Source organism: Sorex fumeus, unplaced genomic scaffold (genome assembly GCF_029834395.1).
Source record: "Sorex fumeus unplaced genomic scaffold, SorFum_2.1 ptg000131l, whole genome shotgun sequence".
NCBI classification, from domain to species: domain Eukaryota; kingdom Metazoa; phylum Chordata; class Mammalia; order Eulipotyphla; family Soricidae; genus Sorex; species Sorex fumeus.
The window spans coordinates 21,485,571-21,504,806 of NW_026606188.1; the positions used below are offsets into that span (position 1 = coordinate 21,485,571).

General features: G+C 42.2%; 1 protein-coding gene across 1 annotated transcript; it reads left to right on the forward strand.

The window, feature by feature from the left end:
- The first annotated feature begins 85 nt into the window (after positions 1 to 85).
- NRAS (NRAS proto-oncogene, GTPase) lies at positions 86 to 12,976 on the forward strand. Its single transcript, XM_056106530.1, has 7 exons — positions 86 to 196; positions 535 to 662; positions 2,994 to 3,172; positions 6,279 to 6,438; positions 8,656 to 8,779; positions 9,111 to 9,155; positions 9,257 to 12,976. The coding sequence occupies exons 2-5, from the start codon at positions 552 to 554 to the stop codon at positions 8,773 to 8,775; spliced, it is 570 nt and encodes a 189-aa protein (XP_055962505.1). The 5' UTR covers positions 86 to 196; positions 535 to 551; the 3' UTR covers positions 8,776 to 8,779; positions 9,111 to 9,155; positions 9,257 to 12,976.
- The last annotated feature ends 6,260 nt before the right edge of the window (positions 12,977 to 19,236 follow it).

Here is a 19,236-nt window from a genome sequence, read left to right on the forward strand (position 1 = left end):
GGGCGGGGCACGGCCGCCGTGTGACGACATCACGGGGGGCGGGGCCTGCGGTGCCGGGGCGCCGACAGATGACGCGGCGGGCGGGGCCGGAAGTGCCGCTCCCAACTGGGGGCTGTTCATGGCGGTGCCGGGGTCTCCAGCCTGTTTAGTGAGTTCGGTCTCAAACCCGCCCGGAACGGAAGTGGCCCAGCTTGAGGTGAGGGCCTGGCGGCCGCCGGCTCCAACTCGGGGCGCGCGGGCCGGTGCTCGGTCCCGGGGTCTGGCAGTCCCGCGAGCGGAGACAAAGGCCCCGCGCCGGCCGCCGCATCTCCACGGAGCTCTCGCGGGCGGGGCGGGCGGGACCCGGCGCGGCGGGCGGGGGTCGCTCTGGCCTGGACGCGGGGGCGGGGGGGCGGACTGCGCGAGCCCCTCGAGTCCGGGCGCCGAAAGCGGTCACGCGGTCGAGCCGAAGCTTCACACACTCGCTTGATCGTATGGATTATCGGAAGCATTGACGCCCTGTGCTCGCCAGCTGACCCGATTGCTTTCCCGCAGGTTCCTGCTGGTGTGAAATGACCGAGTACAAACTGGTGGTGGTCGGAGCAGGCGGTGTCGGGAAAAGCGCCCTGACGATCCAGCTCATTCAGAACCACTTCGTAGACGAGTATGATCCCACCATAGAGGTGAGGCGGCTGCAGGCCCGCGGCCCCCTCTGCTCGCCCCTTCCCGTGGGTCACTCTTAGCTAAGCACTATTCGGGAGAGACGATAAGGAACCACTTTGGTTATGGTTTTCGGTAATAATAGGCAGTTTTCTGTGCTTGTTCATTTTGATGAGTTGGGGAATATTTTCTAAAAAGTTTTCAGTTCTGTAGTTCTTTAAACTTGCAAACTCAGTGTTGTACTTAAATTCGTTTAGTAATAAACACAGGCCATACGTAGCACAGTTGAGTAATGGTTGGGGGTTGGGGTTATTTTGGTGTTTTGTTTTTTTTAAGGCCACGCCCAGTGGTGCTCAGGGCTCACTCCTGGCTCTGCACTCAGGGATCAGTCCTAGCAGGTTTGGGGTCCATGTGGGGCAGAGAGGGTTGAGCCCAAGCAGCAGGGGTAACTACATTGCAAGGAAGAGTTTGTCTTACCTGCTGCACTGTTACTCCTGCTCTGATCTCTTTTTAGATGAAGTAGCCAAAAATGTGTAGAAGTAGAAAGGACTTGAGATTTCTAGTCAGTGTATCTAAGATTTCAGTCAGGTTTTGCGTTTTAGTTACTGACATGTAAATCATAGTATCTCTGAGCTTCATTTTTCTTATCTCTTAACCCAGACTTGACCTTCCTACCACAGGAACGTTTGTTTAAGCAAATATGTTTAATTTATTTTGATAATGGAAGAATATTGCATAAATATTACATAAAAGTTATTTTGTGGGACTGGAGTGATAGTACAGTGATTAGGGCGTTTACCTTGCATACAGCCGACCTTGCTTCAATCCCTGGCATCTCATATGGTCCGCGGAGCCCACCAGAAGTGATTCCTGAGTACACAGCCGAGAGCAACCCCTGGTGCAGCCCATTCCCACACATCCCTCAGAAAAAGTTACTTTGTTTTTGTGGAATTTCAGTACGTTCCGTCTTCCACCTTTTAAAGATTAGGTGATTTTATCCAATTTTATCCAATTAATATTCTAACTCTAGAAATGAAATTTTTGGTTTGGGGCAACATCCAGTGGTGCTGAGCACTTACTCCTGACTGCTTCAGGGTTATGTCTGTGAGTTCAGGGCGCCATGTGGGGTACTGGGGATTGAACTCAGGTCAGCTGTGTGCAAGGCAAATACCCTACCTGCAAGCTATTGCTCCAGCCCCTTAGTGAGATGTGTGGGTCTTTTTTTTTTTTTTTTTTGTACATAAATGCTGTGCCTAGCAGTGTACTGGCGTAGCAAGAAAGGCCATGTCTGGAAGTGTTCCAGGGGCCATGTAGTGCCAGGGACTAATCACTGGGCTCTACACAAGTGTGGCAGTTGCCCTATCACTTTAATTATCTACTGGCTCTAGAGCCTTGAAAGTAGAAACACAGGCATTGTCAACACACAGATGAAAATCAAGACCATTGCCAGTGTCCCAGAGAGTTCTCTCATGAGCTCCTCCAGTCTGGAATTCCCTCACCTGCCAGAGTCAACTACTTCTCTGACTTGTTATTATAAAGTATTTTAAAGCTGTGATTAGAACTTTATTTCCTCACCTAACCATGCATCCATGCTACAAGAAAGTTTCGATGCTGAGTCTGTTGAGCTTGAGCGTATATGTTACCAAAACCATATTAAAAGTATTTTTTACATGATCTGTGCAGTTCTGTCTTTTCGGGGAATCCACTTATTTGGAAGCCTTAGGGATCAGAGTAAAGAGTAGTATTCATAGCTATAATCTTTCATGATGAGAAGAATATTTTGGGGTTGGGGGCACAACTGCTGTACTCAGGGATTACTCCTGGGGCTCTGCTCAGGGATCTCAGGGGTTTATATGGGATATCAGGATTTGGTCAGCTGCGTGCAAGGCAAGCATTCTAGCTACTACCATTCTGGCTCCAATATTTCTGTATTTGAAGTATCTAAAATAAAATGTATTCATGTATTCCATCTTTAATGTAAGGACTTCATCCAGAGCCAGACTGTAATTGCTATGTTCGGGATTTTAAATGTACAGAAGCAGCTACAATCGTCTCAACAGTCACTGCAGTAAGGTTAGCTTTCGTATGACCATGGCTTTTCCTCTACCTCTTCCCCCCAAACCCTTTTGGAGCAAAATAACCATCATTTCCTCTGCACATATAGAAGGTTTGGGTCTTCTTCCCCAAAATGACATTGATTCCCTACAGTTCGTATTAGCCAGTTCCTGGGACTAATCTGAAAGAAATAAACATAGCTAGGATCTTATTTAACCCTAGCAATAGCATTGCATTCCCTGTGATTTTTAATAAAATCAGAATCTTCCTCTCTCTGCTGCCCTCCTCTGTGGCCCCAGGACTCTTACCGAAAGCAAGTGGTTATAGATGGCGAGACCTGTCTGCTGGACATACTGGACACAGCTGGACAAGAAGAATACAGTGCCATGAGAGACCAGTACATGCGCACAGGCGAAGGCTTCCTCTGTGTATTTGCCATCAATAACAGCAAGTCATTTGCAGATATTAACCTCTACAGGTACTAGGAGCATTTTTTTTAAAATGAGATGATGATCTGTAAGCGAGTTTTAAAGTTTTTGGGAGAATAATGATCCTGCACTATAGAAGATACTGATTTTTTTTTTATGAACAAGAATTGATTTAAGTTGTTTAATTTATATTAATTACCCCATTTCTCTTTAGGACTTATGGCTAGAATGTGTGATCCAATGAAGTTTGTTAAAAGAATAATTCAGAACTAGAGGCATTGGTGTCAGAGATCAGAAGGGAATTCAAGAGGGAAAAATGCCTCTTGAGAAACTTCTTCAGTCAGATATATGAAGAAATTGACAGGGTAAAGAGGAAAGTGGTGCAAAAGAACATAAGGTCTTTCTCCATAGAAAATGAAGTTTCAAAGTTTCAGTTTTGAAAAATCCTAGAGGGTCAAGGATATGGCTCAGTGGTAGAGCACCTGTCTTGCATGTGTGAGGCCCTGAGTTCACTTCCTGGTATTACAAAGCAAATAATTTAGGTGGGTTTCTTTGTTTGTTTTTGTTTTTTTTTTTTTTTAATTCGGTTTTTAAAATCTCATTTAAAAAAATGAGTACAACATTTCTCATTTTAAAAATTTAGAAGCAGACTAGAGTAATAGTACAGCAGATAGGGCACTTGCCTTGCATGCTGCTAATCCAGGTTCAATCCCTGGTGTCCCATATGGTTCCCCAAGCCTGCCAGGAGTAATTCCTGAGCATCGTCAGATGTGCCCTACAAACCAAAAGAAAAATAAAATCAGAAATTGAAGAGTTCAATAAAAAATAACGACAGTTTCCAAAGGAGAGAGGGAAGGGAGCGTGTGGTTAGGAGAAAGTGAAGGCGCTTGGGACGGTGTGGATGGCAGTTAAACTTGGGTGACGTGCCCTCTGTGGGAGATAGACACATCTCAAGGTATAAAGGTGGACTTCACAGTTCACAGAGTATTGGTAAATCAGTAAAAATTCTTTAAAGATTAAGTTTAAAAAATAAGAGTTCAAAAGACGGTTTAGGTTTCTTTTTTTTTCTTTTTCCTTTTTTTTTTTTTAATGATAATGGAATGAAAAGCGAGGACCCCACAGGACAAAGCAAGTGTTCTGCCATTAAGCCATATTAAGCTTTTATTAGGTTGTCTGAGACATAGTTGTTTTGTTTCATTTGGGTTTTGTTTTGGGGACTACACCTGGCAATGCTTAGGTTACTCCTGACTCTGCTCTCAGGAATTACTCCTGGCAGTACTTAGAGGGCCATATTGGGTCCCGGGAATTGAACACGGGTTAGCCATGTGCCAGGCACATCCTGTCTCATCTTCCAGGCCCCTGAGACACAGTTACTAGGAACATAGCCAGCACCAAAAACCTGGAGCAAGAGCACCTTTTTCCTGACTCCATATTCTTGAAGAAGTAGAATGGTTGAGAATTTAGATCTTATCAAGGTTGAAGCTTGAGTCCCTATTGCAAGGGATTTGAGGAGCAGGCTATTAAATTTCTTCTTCCACTTCCAAATCTGTGTTGTGGAAGTAATTGTGTCTACCTTATAGATTTGCTGTGAAAATAAAGCAACACTAAAAATCACTGAGAAAGTGCTTGCCAAAGAAAACGTTGGGTGAGAGTTCTGTCGGTAACTTTGATCCTGGCTTACATTGTTCAAAGAAGACATCTGCTTATAGGAAGCAATGTCCCCAAACCTGGATTTTTTCTGAACTGCTTTACTTCCCATTTTCCCTCTGGAATAATAGCAGTACTTCATAATTGCCAAGCACCCAAGAAATATCTAGAAGGGTTTTTTTTCTCTTTTGGGATCACACCTGGTTGTGCTCAGGGGTTACTCCTGCCGCTGTACTTAGGAATTACTTCTGCCAGTGCTCAGGGGGCCATATGGGATGCAGGGGATTGAACCTAGGTCAGCCACCAACTGTACTATCTCTCCAGTCCCCTAGAGGTCATTTTTCTTCTCAGATCTTATCACCTTCAACAAGGGACAAAGGCATTTCAGGTCCTGATGTTGTATATAGTCCAAGGGTAGAGTTGAGAAGTGCTGTATGGTAGGGGAGCCGTATGTCATATGTGATTTTAAAAATTAAATAGGGTTGAATTTAACTTTATTTCATTTCACAATGAATCATTAAGTATTCAGAAGCTTTGTTGACTCAGGGATCAGGTTGAACAGTGTTGTGGATATAGGGTGTATCTCCATGATTATAATAATTCTAAATTGACAGTTGATCAGTTGGGGGGAATAAAAAGGATTTTAGAGCAGTTGTTTTCAAACTACCATGTGGTATTTCTTCCATGTCACTGAAGAGAATGCTGTCATTTTCAGTGCCTTTAGTTCCTCTTTAATTTTGTTTTATTTTAGATCTTGGATTTGTAGCTATAATTTTGTTTGAAGGCTCTGGTGGACACCAGCCATCTAGAGAAATGTATATTCACTGCCAGAGCACTTTTTTTTCTTTTTTCTTTTTGTTTGTTTTTTGAGTTTAATCTAGACTGTGAATTTAGTTTGCTTTTGGTTTAGGGTTCTGGGGCCACACCTGGTTGTGCTTAGGGCTTACTCCTGCCTCTGCACTCAAGAATCAGTTCAGTGGGGCTCTGGGACCTTGTGAAGTACCACGAATTGAACCCAGGTTGGCTGCCTGAAAGGCCTGTGTATGTGCTTTAGCCTCTGGACTATCTTTCCAATCCTAGATTGTGATTTTTAATTGCCAAGTAAATCCGAAGCCAAACTCTTTGGAGAATCAACCTGATATTGGTTTCCCTGTGGCCTCTGTGTCTTTAAACCTGTCTTCTTAGTATGTAAGGTTTTTAAAGCTCTGTGTGTGTGTGTGTGTGTGTGTGTGTGTGTGTGTGTGTGTGTGTGTAGTAGTGGGGGAGAGGAATATGAGATACTATCAGGGCTAAATAAAGTGTTCTAGAATCTTTTCTTACCCTGCTCATTTATCTAAAAGTTTATTTTTTGTTTTGGGGACGCACCAGTGATGCTCAGGGGTTACTCCTGGCTTTGCACTCAGGAATTACTCCTGGCAGGGCTCCAGGGACCAGAAGGGATGCTAGGAATCAAACACATGCAAGGCAAGCATGTTCTTTCTTATGTTATAACATGTTCCCATTTTTTAGGGAACAGATTAAGCGAGTTAAAGATTCAGATGATGTACCTATGGTGCTAGTAGGAAACAAGTGTGATTTGCCAACAAGAACGGTTGATACAAAACAAGCCCATGAACTGGCCAAAAGTTACGGGATTCCATTCATTGAAACCTCAGCCAAGACCAGACAGGTAGAGTATAATTTTTGGCATCTGGGAAAGGTTTGTTTTGAGGACTGTTTGACTCTGCTAGAGATAGTGTTCACTTTTTTGGTTTGTTTTATGGTGCCAGGCATTGAATATTAACCATTTTTAATAATGTTCTAGAATCAGGCCCTGCATATATTTTGGTCAAGGGTGGACTGCGTAAGTAACAGTGGTCCCCAAATTCCAATGGTCCCATGAGAACAGCCTATCTTGAGTGTCTGTGCTGGCAGCCTTTTCTTTTCTGTTCAATTTAATGTCATATTTTGTTCTTGGCCCCTCAGCATACAAAGTACAACCCATGCTGTCCTGTTGGCAGCCAGAAACAGTGGGTCTCCACTGGCAGTGTGGTCACAGACATTTCCTGCCAGTCATGCACAGTGTTACTGGAGAAACCTTTTCCATCTCATGGTACTTAAAAACTAACGCAGACACCCAAGAGAACTCAAAGGGCCAATATATTTACTTTGACTCATTACTGCATGGTACCCCGAGCATTGTCAGACCAAACTGGGAGTAGTCTCTTAGCACTGCCAGATATGGCCCCAAGCCAGAAAGATAAAGATGTACACAACATACTGTAGTATGTATAGTTTTCTATTTGTGCCTTCGTGGTCTGTGAACTAGTTATCTTTTTACCAGAAAATGACTTCTCAGAACATCTCTGCATTAAACATCAACGAGGTATATATTTTTCTATATACAGGGAGGGCAGATACTCCTGACCTCCTGCACTGTTTCCCCAGCACTGCTTACCCATTTGTGTTTTGTATTGTCTGGGGTCCACACCTGCCTTGCTCAGGGCTTACTCATGGCTCTGCACTCAAGAGTCACTCCAGATTGAATCTCGGTCAGCATGGTACAATGCAAGCATCCTGCTGGCTGTACTTTCTCTCCAGCCCCCTTTATTTTGATTTGGGTTTTTAGGCCACACCTGGCAGTACTCCTGGGCTGCTCTCAGCATTGTGTTTGGTGGGTCACTCACTCAGCAGCGCTTGGGAGATCAAGCAGTACTGGAAATAGAATGCATGCAAGCCATGCACTCAGCCTTTGAGCTCTCTGTGGCTCCTGATCTTCAGATCAAACCCCAAATGAGGTACCAGATAGTACAGGAAATAATGCACTTGCCTTGCGTGCAGCCAGCCTTTTCTTGATCCCTAGTACCTAATCCCCCAAGATCTACCAGGAGTCATCCCTGAGCCCACTGAGGGAAAGATTCCTTTCTCCCCTGAGCCCCCATCCCCCCAAATAAATCAATCCCAGTGAATTTACCAAAATCTGGTATGACATTTTTATTCTAGCACAAATGTTTGTAAAACAAAGACCCTTGCAGATTTGTAAACCTTAGTTCTTTCTCCTTCATTACCACCTTGTGGGACATTAGCCACCCCCTCCTACTATGCATAGGTAATCTTTACAACTCTAGTTCTGCTGGGACCACACTACTGTCAATTTTTTTGTTGTTGTGTATTTTTATTTTTTATTTCGGGACCACACCTGGTGATACTCAGTGGTTAATCTTGGCTCTGTACTCAGGAATCACTCCTAGAGGGCCCAGGAGACGCTTTGGAGTACTGGGAGTGATACCTGGGTCGGCTGTATGCAAGACAAGCACCCTGCTTGCTGCACTGTCACTCCCGCCCCCGTTTTACATTTTTGAACGATATTTCTGCATCACAACCCCTCTTTAAGAATGCTGTGCCCAGTTTGTGGATTCTCCATTTGAAAGATTTGGGTTCCTAGGCATTCCGAGCTAGCACAGTGGTAGAGCATTTGCCTTGCACGAGGCCGGCCCAGCCGACTCAAGTTCGATTCCTCTGCCCCTCTTGCCAGAGAGCCCAGCAAGCTACCAAGAGTATCTCACTTGCACGGCAAAGTCTGGCAAGCTACCCGTGACATATTCGATATGCCAAACACAGTAACAAGAAGTCTCACAATGGAGATGTTACTGGGCCCGCTCGAGCAAATCGATGAACAAGGGAGGGCAGTGACAGTGATTTTTGCAAAACATGTTATTTGTGTGTGAGCCTGTTAATATGATTTACTCGGAATGTTATATTTAATGTTCCAAATCACCCTGATGTATCAGCTAACTATTTACTAATTGAAATTTTAAGTCCATCTGTAGTGTAATTGAGATAGCTTATATTTTGGGTGGTGTTCTTAAAAATGTCTTGACCATTTCCTTACTAAAATTGTGTTTAGGGTGTTGAAGATGCCTTTTACACACTGGTCAGAGAAATACGCCAGTATCGAATGAAAAAACTCAACAGCAGTGATGATGGGACTCAAGGTTGTATGGGGTTATCATGTATGGTGATGTAACAAGGTGAGAGTGTACTTTCTTGACATAATTATAAACCTTATTTAGCACCAGATAATTTGGAGAGTCGTTACTGTTATTTTTTCTGTTGCTATATATAACAGAGTTTCTGCTGACTTGTAAAATATTATCCTCATGGCATCCTTCTTGAAAGTATTAGGGTATAAACTATTTCTTAAAATAATTGGATACTTTACAGACATCACGATGTTTTCAATGCAATTAATTAAAAAGCATCGCTTACAAAAAGTATACTTACCATGTAATTGGCACTGTAGGAGTTTGCAAGATCACCAAAATTAGATGTTGTGATATGATGTGTATTCCTTTCTTACAGATATTAGAAAGTTCTAGCATCAGAAAAGAGCCACTGACTGTTAAGGTAGGACGCGTTTGGGATAGAATGAACTTCTGTGTCTATTTGTTGACTTGGTTTCACATGTTCTTCATGTGCCACTAAGATGGATTCTGCCTGTGTTTCAGCTGCACTGACATCTGGTCCCGACGTCCCTGGAGGAGGAATTTTGTTGCTCTCTTCAGTCTCGTAAAGAAGCTCCTGCTACTCCCCCACTTCTCATCAGTACAATATTCTCCTCTTGAAGGATCTCAGTAACTACCTCCTCACTTGGTGTCTGACCAGAGAAATGAACCTCCTGTCACTCCCCAATATCTTTCCACCCTGGGTTCTCCCTAGCACATACACCTCTGCCACCCCAGGATTTTAATCTGAGAAACAATTTGTAGTCTGAAACAGAAAACCAACCTAGAGACAGATTCTGTAGAAAACAATGTCTTGAGCTCTAAAGTAGCAACTGCTGGTCTTTTTTCCTTTTTTTTTTCTTCTTTTCTTTATTCTTTTTTTAAGGGGGCTTCTTTTTACATGTTGAACCTGGAAATATGTTCAGTTTATAGAAATGTCCAATTACTGTTGTGCTGAGAATGTAGTTGATATTGCTAATTATTTTTGTAATGTTGTCAGCTGTATTCTGTAAGACCGGCACCTCCTCTGTATTCCTACGTACGAAAGTGAGGAATGGATTTTGAGTTTATCTTTGTGCTCTCAACTTTCATGTCATTAAAACCAGTATCCACAACGAAGTGCCTTTTCCCTAAAAGCAGATTGTAGAATTCCTTTATGATACTTGAGAATAGATATCTCCAAACCATTATACAGGCCTCATTATATCTCAAAACCATCATACATAATACTTGAGAAGAATAGAAACTCATGTGAAACTAATTTCCAAGATGTTTATGACTTGTCTACCTTTGAGTGAAAAATAGATAAAAGCAAATGCCATTTCTTTTCTGTCTTAAGCTAGTTTAGAGACCTGTTTTGGGTTCTCAAAGATGAAAATAGAAACAGCTGTAATTGTAATTTTACTTAATTTTCACCAACTCTCTAGGTATGTTACCACCTACCAAATAATGTAATTGGTTACTTTAAGCTTACCAATAATCTGATGTTCAATGAGCTGCTATTTCTATTAGATTTGAATCATTAGGAAGCTTTACATTTGCAGGTGCTCAGAATTTTAAAAATTTGATACCATTTTATTGTTGTGAATAATGATTTTCAGACCTTGAATACATTAACAGATCCATTTTCACTGCTTATTGTGGTATCTTAATGATCTCTGTAATTGCTCTCAGTCCCCTTCTCTCTCAGCCTCTTTCACACGACTAGCTTTGATGACTTGAGGAATAATTTCAGTTAAGCATGGTGCTAATGGACCAGAGTCACAGTTTCAAAACTTGAGCAAGCCAGTTAGCATCATAGAAAGAAATTGTAACACATATTCTCATGTTTTGGCACCCTAACTCTAATTAGTTTCTAGCTAGTAGCTTTGCTTGATGCATGCTAATAGTCCCAGCAGGAAAGAAAACATCATTACAAATCCTTTACTGTGACTGGACACACTTGGTATCACTTTAGTGTTCTTAAGTATTGACTCCACACTCTCCACCCTCACTCTTGGCCGTTGTAGAAACTTGGTTAAACCCACTAATGCCATACCACCCTGAGCCCTTCTCATTCTGTCAAAGATAAACGCAGTTTTGTTTCTCATGTTTTTGAGAATGATGATGTCTTAGATCAAAATTTGAGTTTTTTTCTTCTGTTCTTTGAAGGGTTTTAAATGCTGTGGTGATTACCAGCAGTCTGTGCATACCAGATAATAAAGCTAATGAGTTTGTTCGAAAGCAGACGTCAAATCAAAACTGCAGTTCAAGAAGGGACTAGAAGATTTGACTTTTCCGTTTGCAGATAATTTCCTGTTAATTTTAATAAAGATAAACTTGAATAACTTTTGATAAAAGACTATTAAAAAAATTACCATTTCCCCCCATCTCTCCCCCAAGCCTTCCAGAAGTGATTCCTGAGTGCAGAGGCAATAGGAAACCTTGAGCACAGCCAGTGTGACCAAAAATTTGAAATTAAAAAAGAAATTTTTTTCTTTAATGACCCCCTTTTGTTCTGGCCTTCTAATTAATACTTACTAAATATTAATACTTACCATAATGGGTTTAAGGTGCTTGCCTTTCACACGGCTGTCTCTGGTTCACTCACTCACTCATTCCCACACGGTTCCCCAGCACCACCAAGTATGATCCCTGAACACTGCTGGATGTGCCGCTTCCCCCTCTTTCCCCCCCCAAAAGAAATATTGTACTAAGGTCCTTTTTTTTAACATGAACTTTCATATATTAAGCAAACACTGCATTGCCTTTACATGAATTCAGTAGAGGGGAGATCATATACTGTGCCCAGAGTATGATAAATCCAGAGAGTTGTATTCCTGAGTATCATTTTCTGTAAGCAGAAATATTCTGTTCCTTTGTTCCTGCCCCATCTTAGAGAATTGCTCTAATTTGCTGAAGCTGTATTAAGACTTACCACCTCAGTTGTCAAAATATGTTTTTAGGCTTCCTCTTATCTGCCTTTTCTCAAACACAGGGAAAGAGATACTCATTCAGGCTCTGGAACCATAGCCCTCATATGTACCTTCTGTTTTCTTGAGCTTATTCTAAGCAGATTATCTACACGGGGCTAGAATTCACATTTGAAATGTCCTTGTAATAACTTCTTAGTAAGATGTACTTAGATGTGAATTTTGGCACAGTTCAGTGACAAACTCCTAAAAACTGAATAGCTTCAGTTAGGTATATAAAATGGGTTTTTTTAATAGTATGTTTTTGTGACTGTTGAAAACAACCCTATTTTACCTCGAATTATGATTCTTTTCCCAAGTTAAGTGCCTGGCCCACTATGATCAGTTACATATTACTTTATGTGTGTTTGTGTTTAACAGTTGTTCTCCATGAGTATGGAAATAAGATACTGTATTTAAAGGCAACTGTGCTTCATCTAAATGAATCCGTCATATGCTGTGTGAGCTCCAACAGCTTACTATAGGCTCTCTCTCCATAACAGAATTTTAAAATCATTTTCACCTTAAGAGTACAGTAGGATCAATAGATAATTTAGTGGGCCCCGAATCTTACATCATCCTCTAAACTGCTGTGAATTTTTTGTCTTCACTTGGAGGCAAGGATAGAGAAACACTTTCAAAAGATATTTTTTTCCATTCCAAAATTTGTGACATTCTCATTTTTGCTTTACATTTTTGTTCATACTACAGCCAAGAACCAAAAATATAATGCATTTTGCTTCTTAAAGTTCATCTCTCTGCTAATAAATTGCAAGAAGCAAGGACAATTAGAGAAACCATTTAGGCTTTTGTTAACAGGAGACTAATCCTTGTACATTATGTTTAATGTTTGCTGTTTCTTTAAACAGTGCAATATGCCACAGAATTATCTTAAGGTGTTTTCTATGAGAATTGTTTTACAAGTGTTCTCTTCATCAGAATGGTTGTTGATCTTTTTTAAAATAAGACTGGTAGTTTTTAAAAGCCTGAGGACTGACCTAGAAGCAACTGTCTGAATTCTACTCTAGAGGAAAGGCGGGCTCCCAGTGGGAGCTTCATGGCTTGTGTTTCTGTGCCATCATATAGGAGTAAAATTATCAGTTGTGTAATTCTGCTGTTTAAATGGAAATATTGGCCTCCTTGCCCTAAATAAAAGGGCTAATAGTTTAAGTTGTTTTTATTATAAATTAATCCATCCTAATTTTTTTTAAGATTTGGTTGTATTTTTGTTCTTAAATGTGTAAAAATAAAAACTGGAAGTTCTTTGCTTAGTCATAAATCTGTTTTCCATGTAAGTTTCTTTGTTGAAAGTCAATGTGAATTTCAGACTTTGGGATGTCAATGTCAGCAGATCTGAGTTCCTCATATCTATATATAATATGTCAAAGCCTGCTTTGAACTCACCATGGAGATGATTTGTAATCACAGTTTCTAGCTATAAATCTGATTGTCATATGAAGTGCTTATAACTACCATTGGAAGAGCCAGAGATAGTACAGTGAAAAAGGACTTGCTTTGCACATGACACACCATGTGGTCCCTGAGTACAGAGCCAAAGTAAGACCCGAGTACCAGCAGGTTTGTCCCCTAAAGCAAAAACTACCATTGGAATCATTTATTCTATCTTTATATTACTCCAGAGTTTACCAATCTTGATAAAGCTAGAGAAGCTTGAATTTAGGAGGCAGAGAACATGGATTCTAACTATAATACTGCTCTGACTCATTTGAAGAATAAGGAAGTTTGAACCCTACTTGAGAAGGTAACTATTAAAGAATGATTTCTTGTATAGCTCAGGGAATATATCAGTTGTCAAGCACCTGTCTTGCAGGCTTGGAGTAGCAGATTTGATCCTCAGCACTGCCCCACATTGTAGAGAACATCCCTGCCAACATCACCACCAAGTGCCATCTGATCTCCATTTGCACTGCAACCAAATGTTTTATCTGGGACATCACAACACCAGCAAAGGGAAGCAAAGAGGGGAAGAAAGGACTGGGATGTGGCTTAATGACAGAGGGGTACTTTGCATGTATGAGGTCCTAGGTTGAATCCCCAGCACCATAAAAAAGATTTCATCCCAGGCTGGAATGATATAGTACAGTGGGGAGGGTATTTGCCTTACATGTAGCCAACCCAGATACAATCCCCAGCACCCTGTATTGTTCCCTGAGCCCACCAGGAGTAATCCCTGAACACCACTGGATATGCTCTCCCCACCCATTCCCACAGAAAAGATATCAGCATACTAATTATGATTGTGAGGTCCTTGATTTATTCTACCAAATAAATCTTTTACCCACTTTCTTAGGGACAGCTTTCTTAATGTGACTCACTTAAGCTTGAAGAATTACAACAATGCTATTTTTCTTTGAGTATAAATAGAAGTAAATACTATTAGAATATAAATAGTAAAATTACATAATATTTAATAGGTGTTAGTGCAATGGATAGGGTACTTGCCTTGTGCACAGCCAACTCAGATTTCAATCCCCAGGATTTCACATGGTCTCCCAGCACCGCCAGGAGTAATTCCTGGGTGCAGAGCCAGGAGTGACCCCAGGTGTGGACCAGGCTTTTTTTTTTTAACATGGAAAGATAAAATAAGGGGGGGGAAACCCTGTTGTGGACTTTTATGTACCGATACCTCTTCCCCTTAAATTGGTCGTGTGTTTCTCTTGCCAGATACATGATCCTTTTGACATTTGACCCTCTCCCATTATAAGTGAAAGAGAGGAAAGGATGTTTACTTATTTTCTATCACTGCTGCTATTCTGTTCAGCAAAAAAGCCCCCAGGGAGACAACTGTTGAAAAAGTAGCTTAGAATATGAGGTAGCCTGTACATCAACGTGCTATTAAATCTCTTTTCTTATAAATAGTATTCAAGGTCATTAAAATGCCACCTAGTTGCATGAGTTATTTGATATCCACAGATACATGTAAAGGAGCCAAGAAGCCACGCAAGTGATCATTTCACAAAACCACTTCAGAGACATTTTAGTTAGATAACAGAGCACAGAGTCCATGTCCACTATCTAAGGATCTGGGGTGCTTTCAAAGTAACTGGGTAGTAATATTTAGTCCTGTACTGCAAGCGGCCAACATGGCCGACCCGAGTTCGATTCCTCCGCCCCTCTCGGAGAGCCCGGCAAGCTACCGAGAGTATTCGATATGCCAGACACAGTAACAACAAAGTCTCCAATGGAGACGTTACTGGGCCCGCTCAAGCAAATCGACGATCAACGGGAGGGCCTTTACCTTTACCTTTTTACTGGAATTCTAGCACATAAGAAACACAGATGGAACATTGGAAAATAGAGCATTGAATGCTTCAATACTTGTAGCTATATATATATATATAATTAAACATATACATAAAGTACTAAGTACACAAACTTGAACATAGATCCAGTGAATTTCCTTTTTTTCTTTTATTTCCCTTTTTTTTTTTTTTGGATCTGCACTCAAGAATTACTCCAAGTGGGACTGAGGGGGGCATATGGGATTCTGGGGATCGAACCCTGGCTAGCTGTGTGCAAGGCAAATTCCCTACCTACTGTACTATTGCTCTGACCTGAATTGATTATTCTTACCTGGAGCCTTGTATTCATAATTACTTCATACTTGCACCTTAACCTGCTAGAGCAGGTTGGTAAGATTTTATTTTTTTATTTCAACAAAAAACTACTGAAGACTTGAGGGAGCTCGGGGAATTGGACTACATACTTTATATGCGGGCTGGAGCGATAGCACAGCAGGTAGGGCGTTTGCCTTGCACGCAGCCAATATGGTCTTGATTTTGATTCCTTCGCCCCTCTTGGAGTGCCTGGCAAGCTACCGAGAGTATCTCGCCTGCCCGGCAAAGCCTGGCAAGCTACCCGTGACGTATTCGATATGCCAAACACAGTAACAAGTCTCACAGTGTTACTGGGCACACGAGCAAATCGATGAACAATGGGGAGGACAGTGACATGGACAGTGACAGTGACTTTATATGCAGAAGACCCAGGTTGCCCTGTCACAATCTGGTCCTCTGAGCACCGACCAGGAAGTAGCCCCTGAGCACCACCACCAGATACTTAAAAACAATTCAGTCTCTTCTTAAAGGTAGTATAAATACCATCAGTTTATAGAGGCTATAAAGTAAAAAAGGATAACACCTATGATATTGGAGATTTTTGTGATTTTAAATGTTTGTAGAGACAGCGTAGCTCCAAGCCTAACAGGATATGGCTGGCTGTAATTTAGCAGCTGCACATTAGAGCCTCTCATATAAGATCCTGAAATACTATCCAGGTTAGGAAAAGCAGTCTTCTTGAATGGCTGCTGTGGAAGGAAGTGAGAAAATTGGCACCATGGACTCATTTTAAGAGCTTGAAATGTGCAGGTTGCAAATGATATTTAAGTCTGAATGGGAATTTGCACATTATTTTTTAAGCATCTTGGTATAAACCAATTCACATTTACAACTGAGACCCGACATCTTGATAATCAGTTGAAGGAAGCGTAAAGGCATCTTGAGAGTTAGAGCAAGAACTCTCATATATAATGCTTGTTTTGACTGTCAGTTTGAGAAATCTGACATTTAATATTAAAGCCAAAATGAAATTCGAGCATGACCTATGTCCTTGCTACCAAATCGATGCTGCGGTTGTCCAAGTCATTCTGAATGTTCCTAGACCAAGATAGTCCAACGGGACCACAGCATAGACACAAGGCCACCCCACAGAACGGGGTTAGGAGGCTCCCTTGAAGGAAACAGGTTAGAAAGGGGCCATGGTAGGAAAAAGATTGAGAAATGTCACATAACTGCTGACATTTCCTCTCAGAAAGTGCCATTTGGGATCCAAAGTCACATAACCAAACATTTTTTTCATTGGCTAGGTTAATTTTTTCCTAAGACACTCCTTTCTAATTTGCTTGACAGGTTTTCATGGAAGACTTCCTGTGTGCCCCACACCAGTTGAACCAGGAGGACATCAGTGCGAGCCAGGTGGACGTCAATGTCTTGTTCTTTTTTTCCTATTCTCTGAGAAGATGAGATCTCTAAAACATAGTTTCTCTTCAAATTGAGAATTTAAGCAGTGGAGGGGAGAGAATAATTGAAGATGGAACAGGAGAAAGAGGAGGTCTGGATCTGTTCCTGAATCACCATAGCAAGAGTGACTCCTGGTCCTCGTGAGAGATGAAAGCAGAGCATGTAGCAGAGAATGAATGGAGCTTACAGCCTTGACACATTATTTTTTAGTTCAATGCAGCTAACTACATGAGTAAATGAGAAGGGATAAAGGAAATTAGAATTTAGGGACTGGAGTGGGAATAAAGTGGGTAGAATGCTTGCTTTGCATGCGGCTGACCAGGCCCGGTTTGATCCCTGGATTTGTTCGATTTGCTCGAGCAGGCCCAGTAACGTCTCCATTGGAGACTTTGTTGTTACTGTGTCTGGCATATCGAATACTCTCGGTAGCGTGCCGGGCTCTCCGAGAGGGGCAGAGGACTCGAACTCGGGTCGGCCATGTTGGCTGCGTGCAAGGCAGACGCCCTACCCGCTGTGCTATCGCTCCAGCCCTGGACATCTCATATTATCCCCACCCCACCCATCCCCTCCCAAAAAATTATAATTTAGTTTCAATTAGTGGTCGTTTCAAAGGAGGAGATTTTTCACTCTAAGACTGAATTGCTTAACCTGTGTTCCGTCTGCCATGTCTCTGGACACGGCCTTGCATCACCCCCTGATTTTCTGAGAACTCTCAAGGCCGCTTTCTGGTCAAGCCTCTGTTAAAACGAAAACTCGCTCTGTTGCTTTTTGGTTCCAAAGCACTCGGCTAATCCTCAGTAACAGGCAGGCCAGCACAAGGGGCCTTTCGAGAAAACAAGATCCTCTAAAAATGGATAGATTTATTCCAGCTCTAAACCCAAGCTTCTAGTTTCAAACCCTATGTTTTGGGGATGCTACAACTCAAAGCCTTTGGAGGATCCTGAAGGAACTTTGAAGTGTTAGGAGGTGGGTCTCAGCTCTTCTCTTCAAACTGGAACAATTTCACCTTTCATTTTCAGATTCCAGACAAGACTTCCTAAGTAAACGTTTAAAGACCACTTAGTTCACCAATCTACCCCTTGCTACTCTGTAAAGTTTGGTTTCGCTGGGTCACATCATCTTCACCTCGGAGAGCGAGACTGGCCCCAAGATCCACATGGTCAATATTCACAATATCTGCAATTGTTCTCTAAACAATGGTGAGAGATGCTTGTTGGCCCCACTCCAGAGTCAAATTTCTGGTTTAAATATCACCAGTACCATCTGTTAGAAATTCTGATAGAGAAAATGTATCTATCTTTCTGTATCTGAATTTTTTAAGCTGTAGAATGGAGATAGTAATTCCTCAAAAGGGCATTGTGGGACTGGGGCTCAGCAGTAAGGCCGAGTACTTGCCCGTGGGAAACCCTGGATTCAGTTCCTAGCACAGTAGGAAAAAAAACAATTGTGAAAAATTAATATTTGTAAACAACATTAAAATGTGAGCACCAGGAAGATAATGCAGTGTGTAAGGCAGTTGCCTTGCATAAGCCTAACCTAGGTTCACTGCCTGGCACCACATGTGGTCCCCTGCCCCCAGCCAGGCCAGGAGTGATCCCTGAGCATCACCCCGTGTGGCCACAAAGCAAAAATCCCAACTTGAAATAGTAGCTTCCACTTATCTAGAAGGCATGATCCTCTAGCATGCCTTGCTGTCTTTTCTAACAACACTATACACTACCAGTGTTTTGATGGTTTTGAGACTAGAAATAAGTCATTCTGTCCCATGGAAAGTCATAAATATGACTTCTTTATTTTTAAGGGAAGTGAATCATAAATTGTTACTAACAGAAATATGAGGCTGAATACAATAAAATACCATATAATTCCAAAGGGTTGGAGCAATAGCACAGCGGGTAGGACGTTTGCCTTGCACGCAGCCAAACCGGCCGTCCGGGGTTTGATTCCTCCGCCCCTCTAGGAGAGCCTGACAAGCTACCGAGAGTATCTCGCCTGCACAGCAAAAGCCTGGCAAGCCACTCGTGACATATTCGATATGCCAAACACAGTAACAAGTCTCACAATGGAGACGTTACTGGGCCCGCTCCAGCAAATTAATGAACAACAGGAGGACAGTAAAGGTAAAGGTAAAGGCCCTCCCGTTGATCGTCGATTTGCTCGAGCGGGCCCAGTAACGTCTCCATTGGAGACTTTATTGTTACTGTGTCTGGCATATCGAATACTCTCGTTAGCTTGCCGGGCTCTCCGAGAGGGGCGGAGGAATCGAACGCAGGTCGGCCATGTTGGCCGCTTGTAAGGCGAACGCCCTACCCGCTGTGCTATTGCTCCAGCCCTAGCGATAGCACAGCGGGTAGGGCGTCTGCCTTGCACGCAGCCAACATGGCCAACCCGAGTTCAATTCCTCCGCCCCTCTCAGAGAGCCCGGCAAGCTACCGAGACTATTCGATATGCCAGACACAGTAACAACAAAGTCTCCAATGGAGACGTTACTGGG

Excerpts from the sequence above, each read along its gene's own strand:
- NRAS (XM_056106530.1), top strand. The coding sequence starts at position 552 with ATGACCGAGTACAAACTGGTGGTGGTCGGAGCAGGCGGTGTCGGGAAA. Across the intron at positions 663-2,993 it reads AGTATGATCCCACCATAGAG|GACTCTTACCGAAAGCAAGT; the intron begins GTGAGGCGGCTG and ends CTGTGGCCCCAG. Across the intron at positions 3,173-6,278 it reads GCAGATATTAACCTCTACAG|GGAACAGATTAAGCGAGTTA; the intron begins GTACTAGGAGCA and ends CCCATTTTTTAG.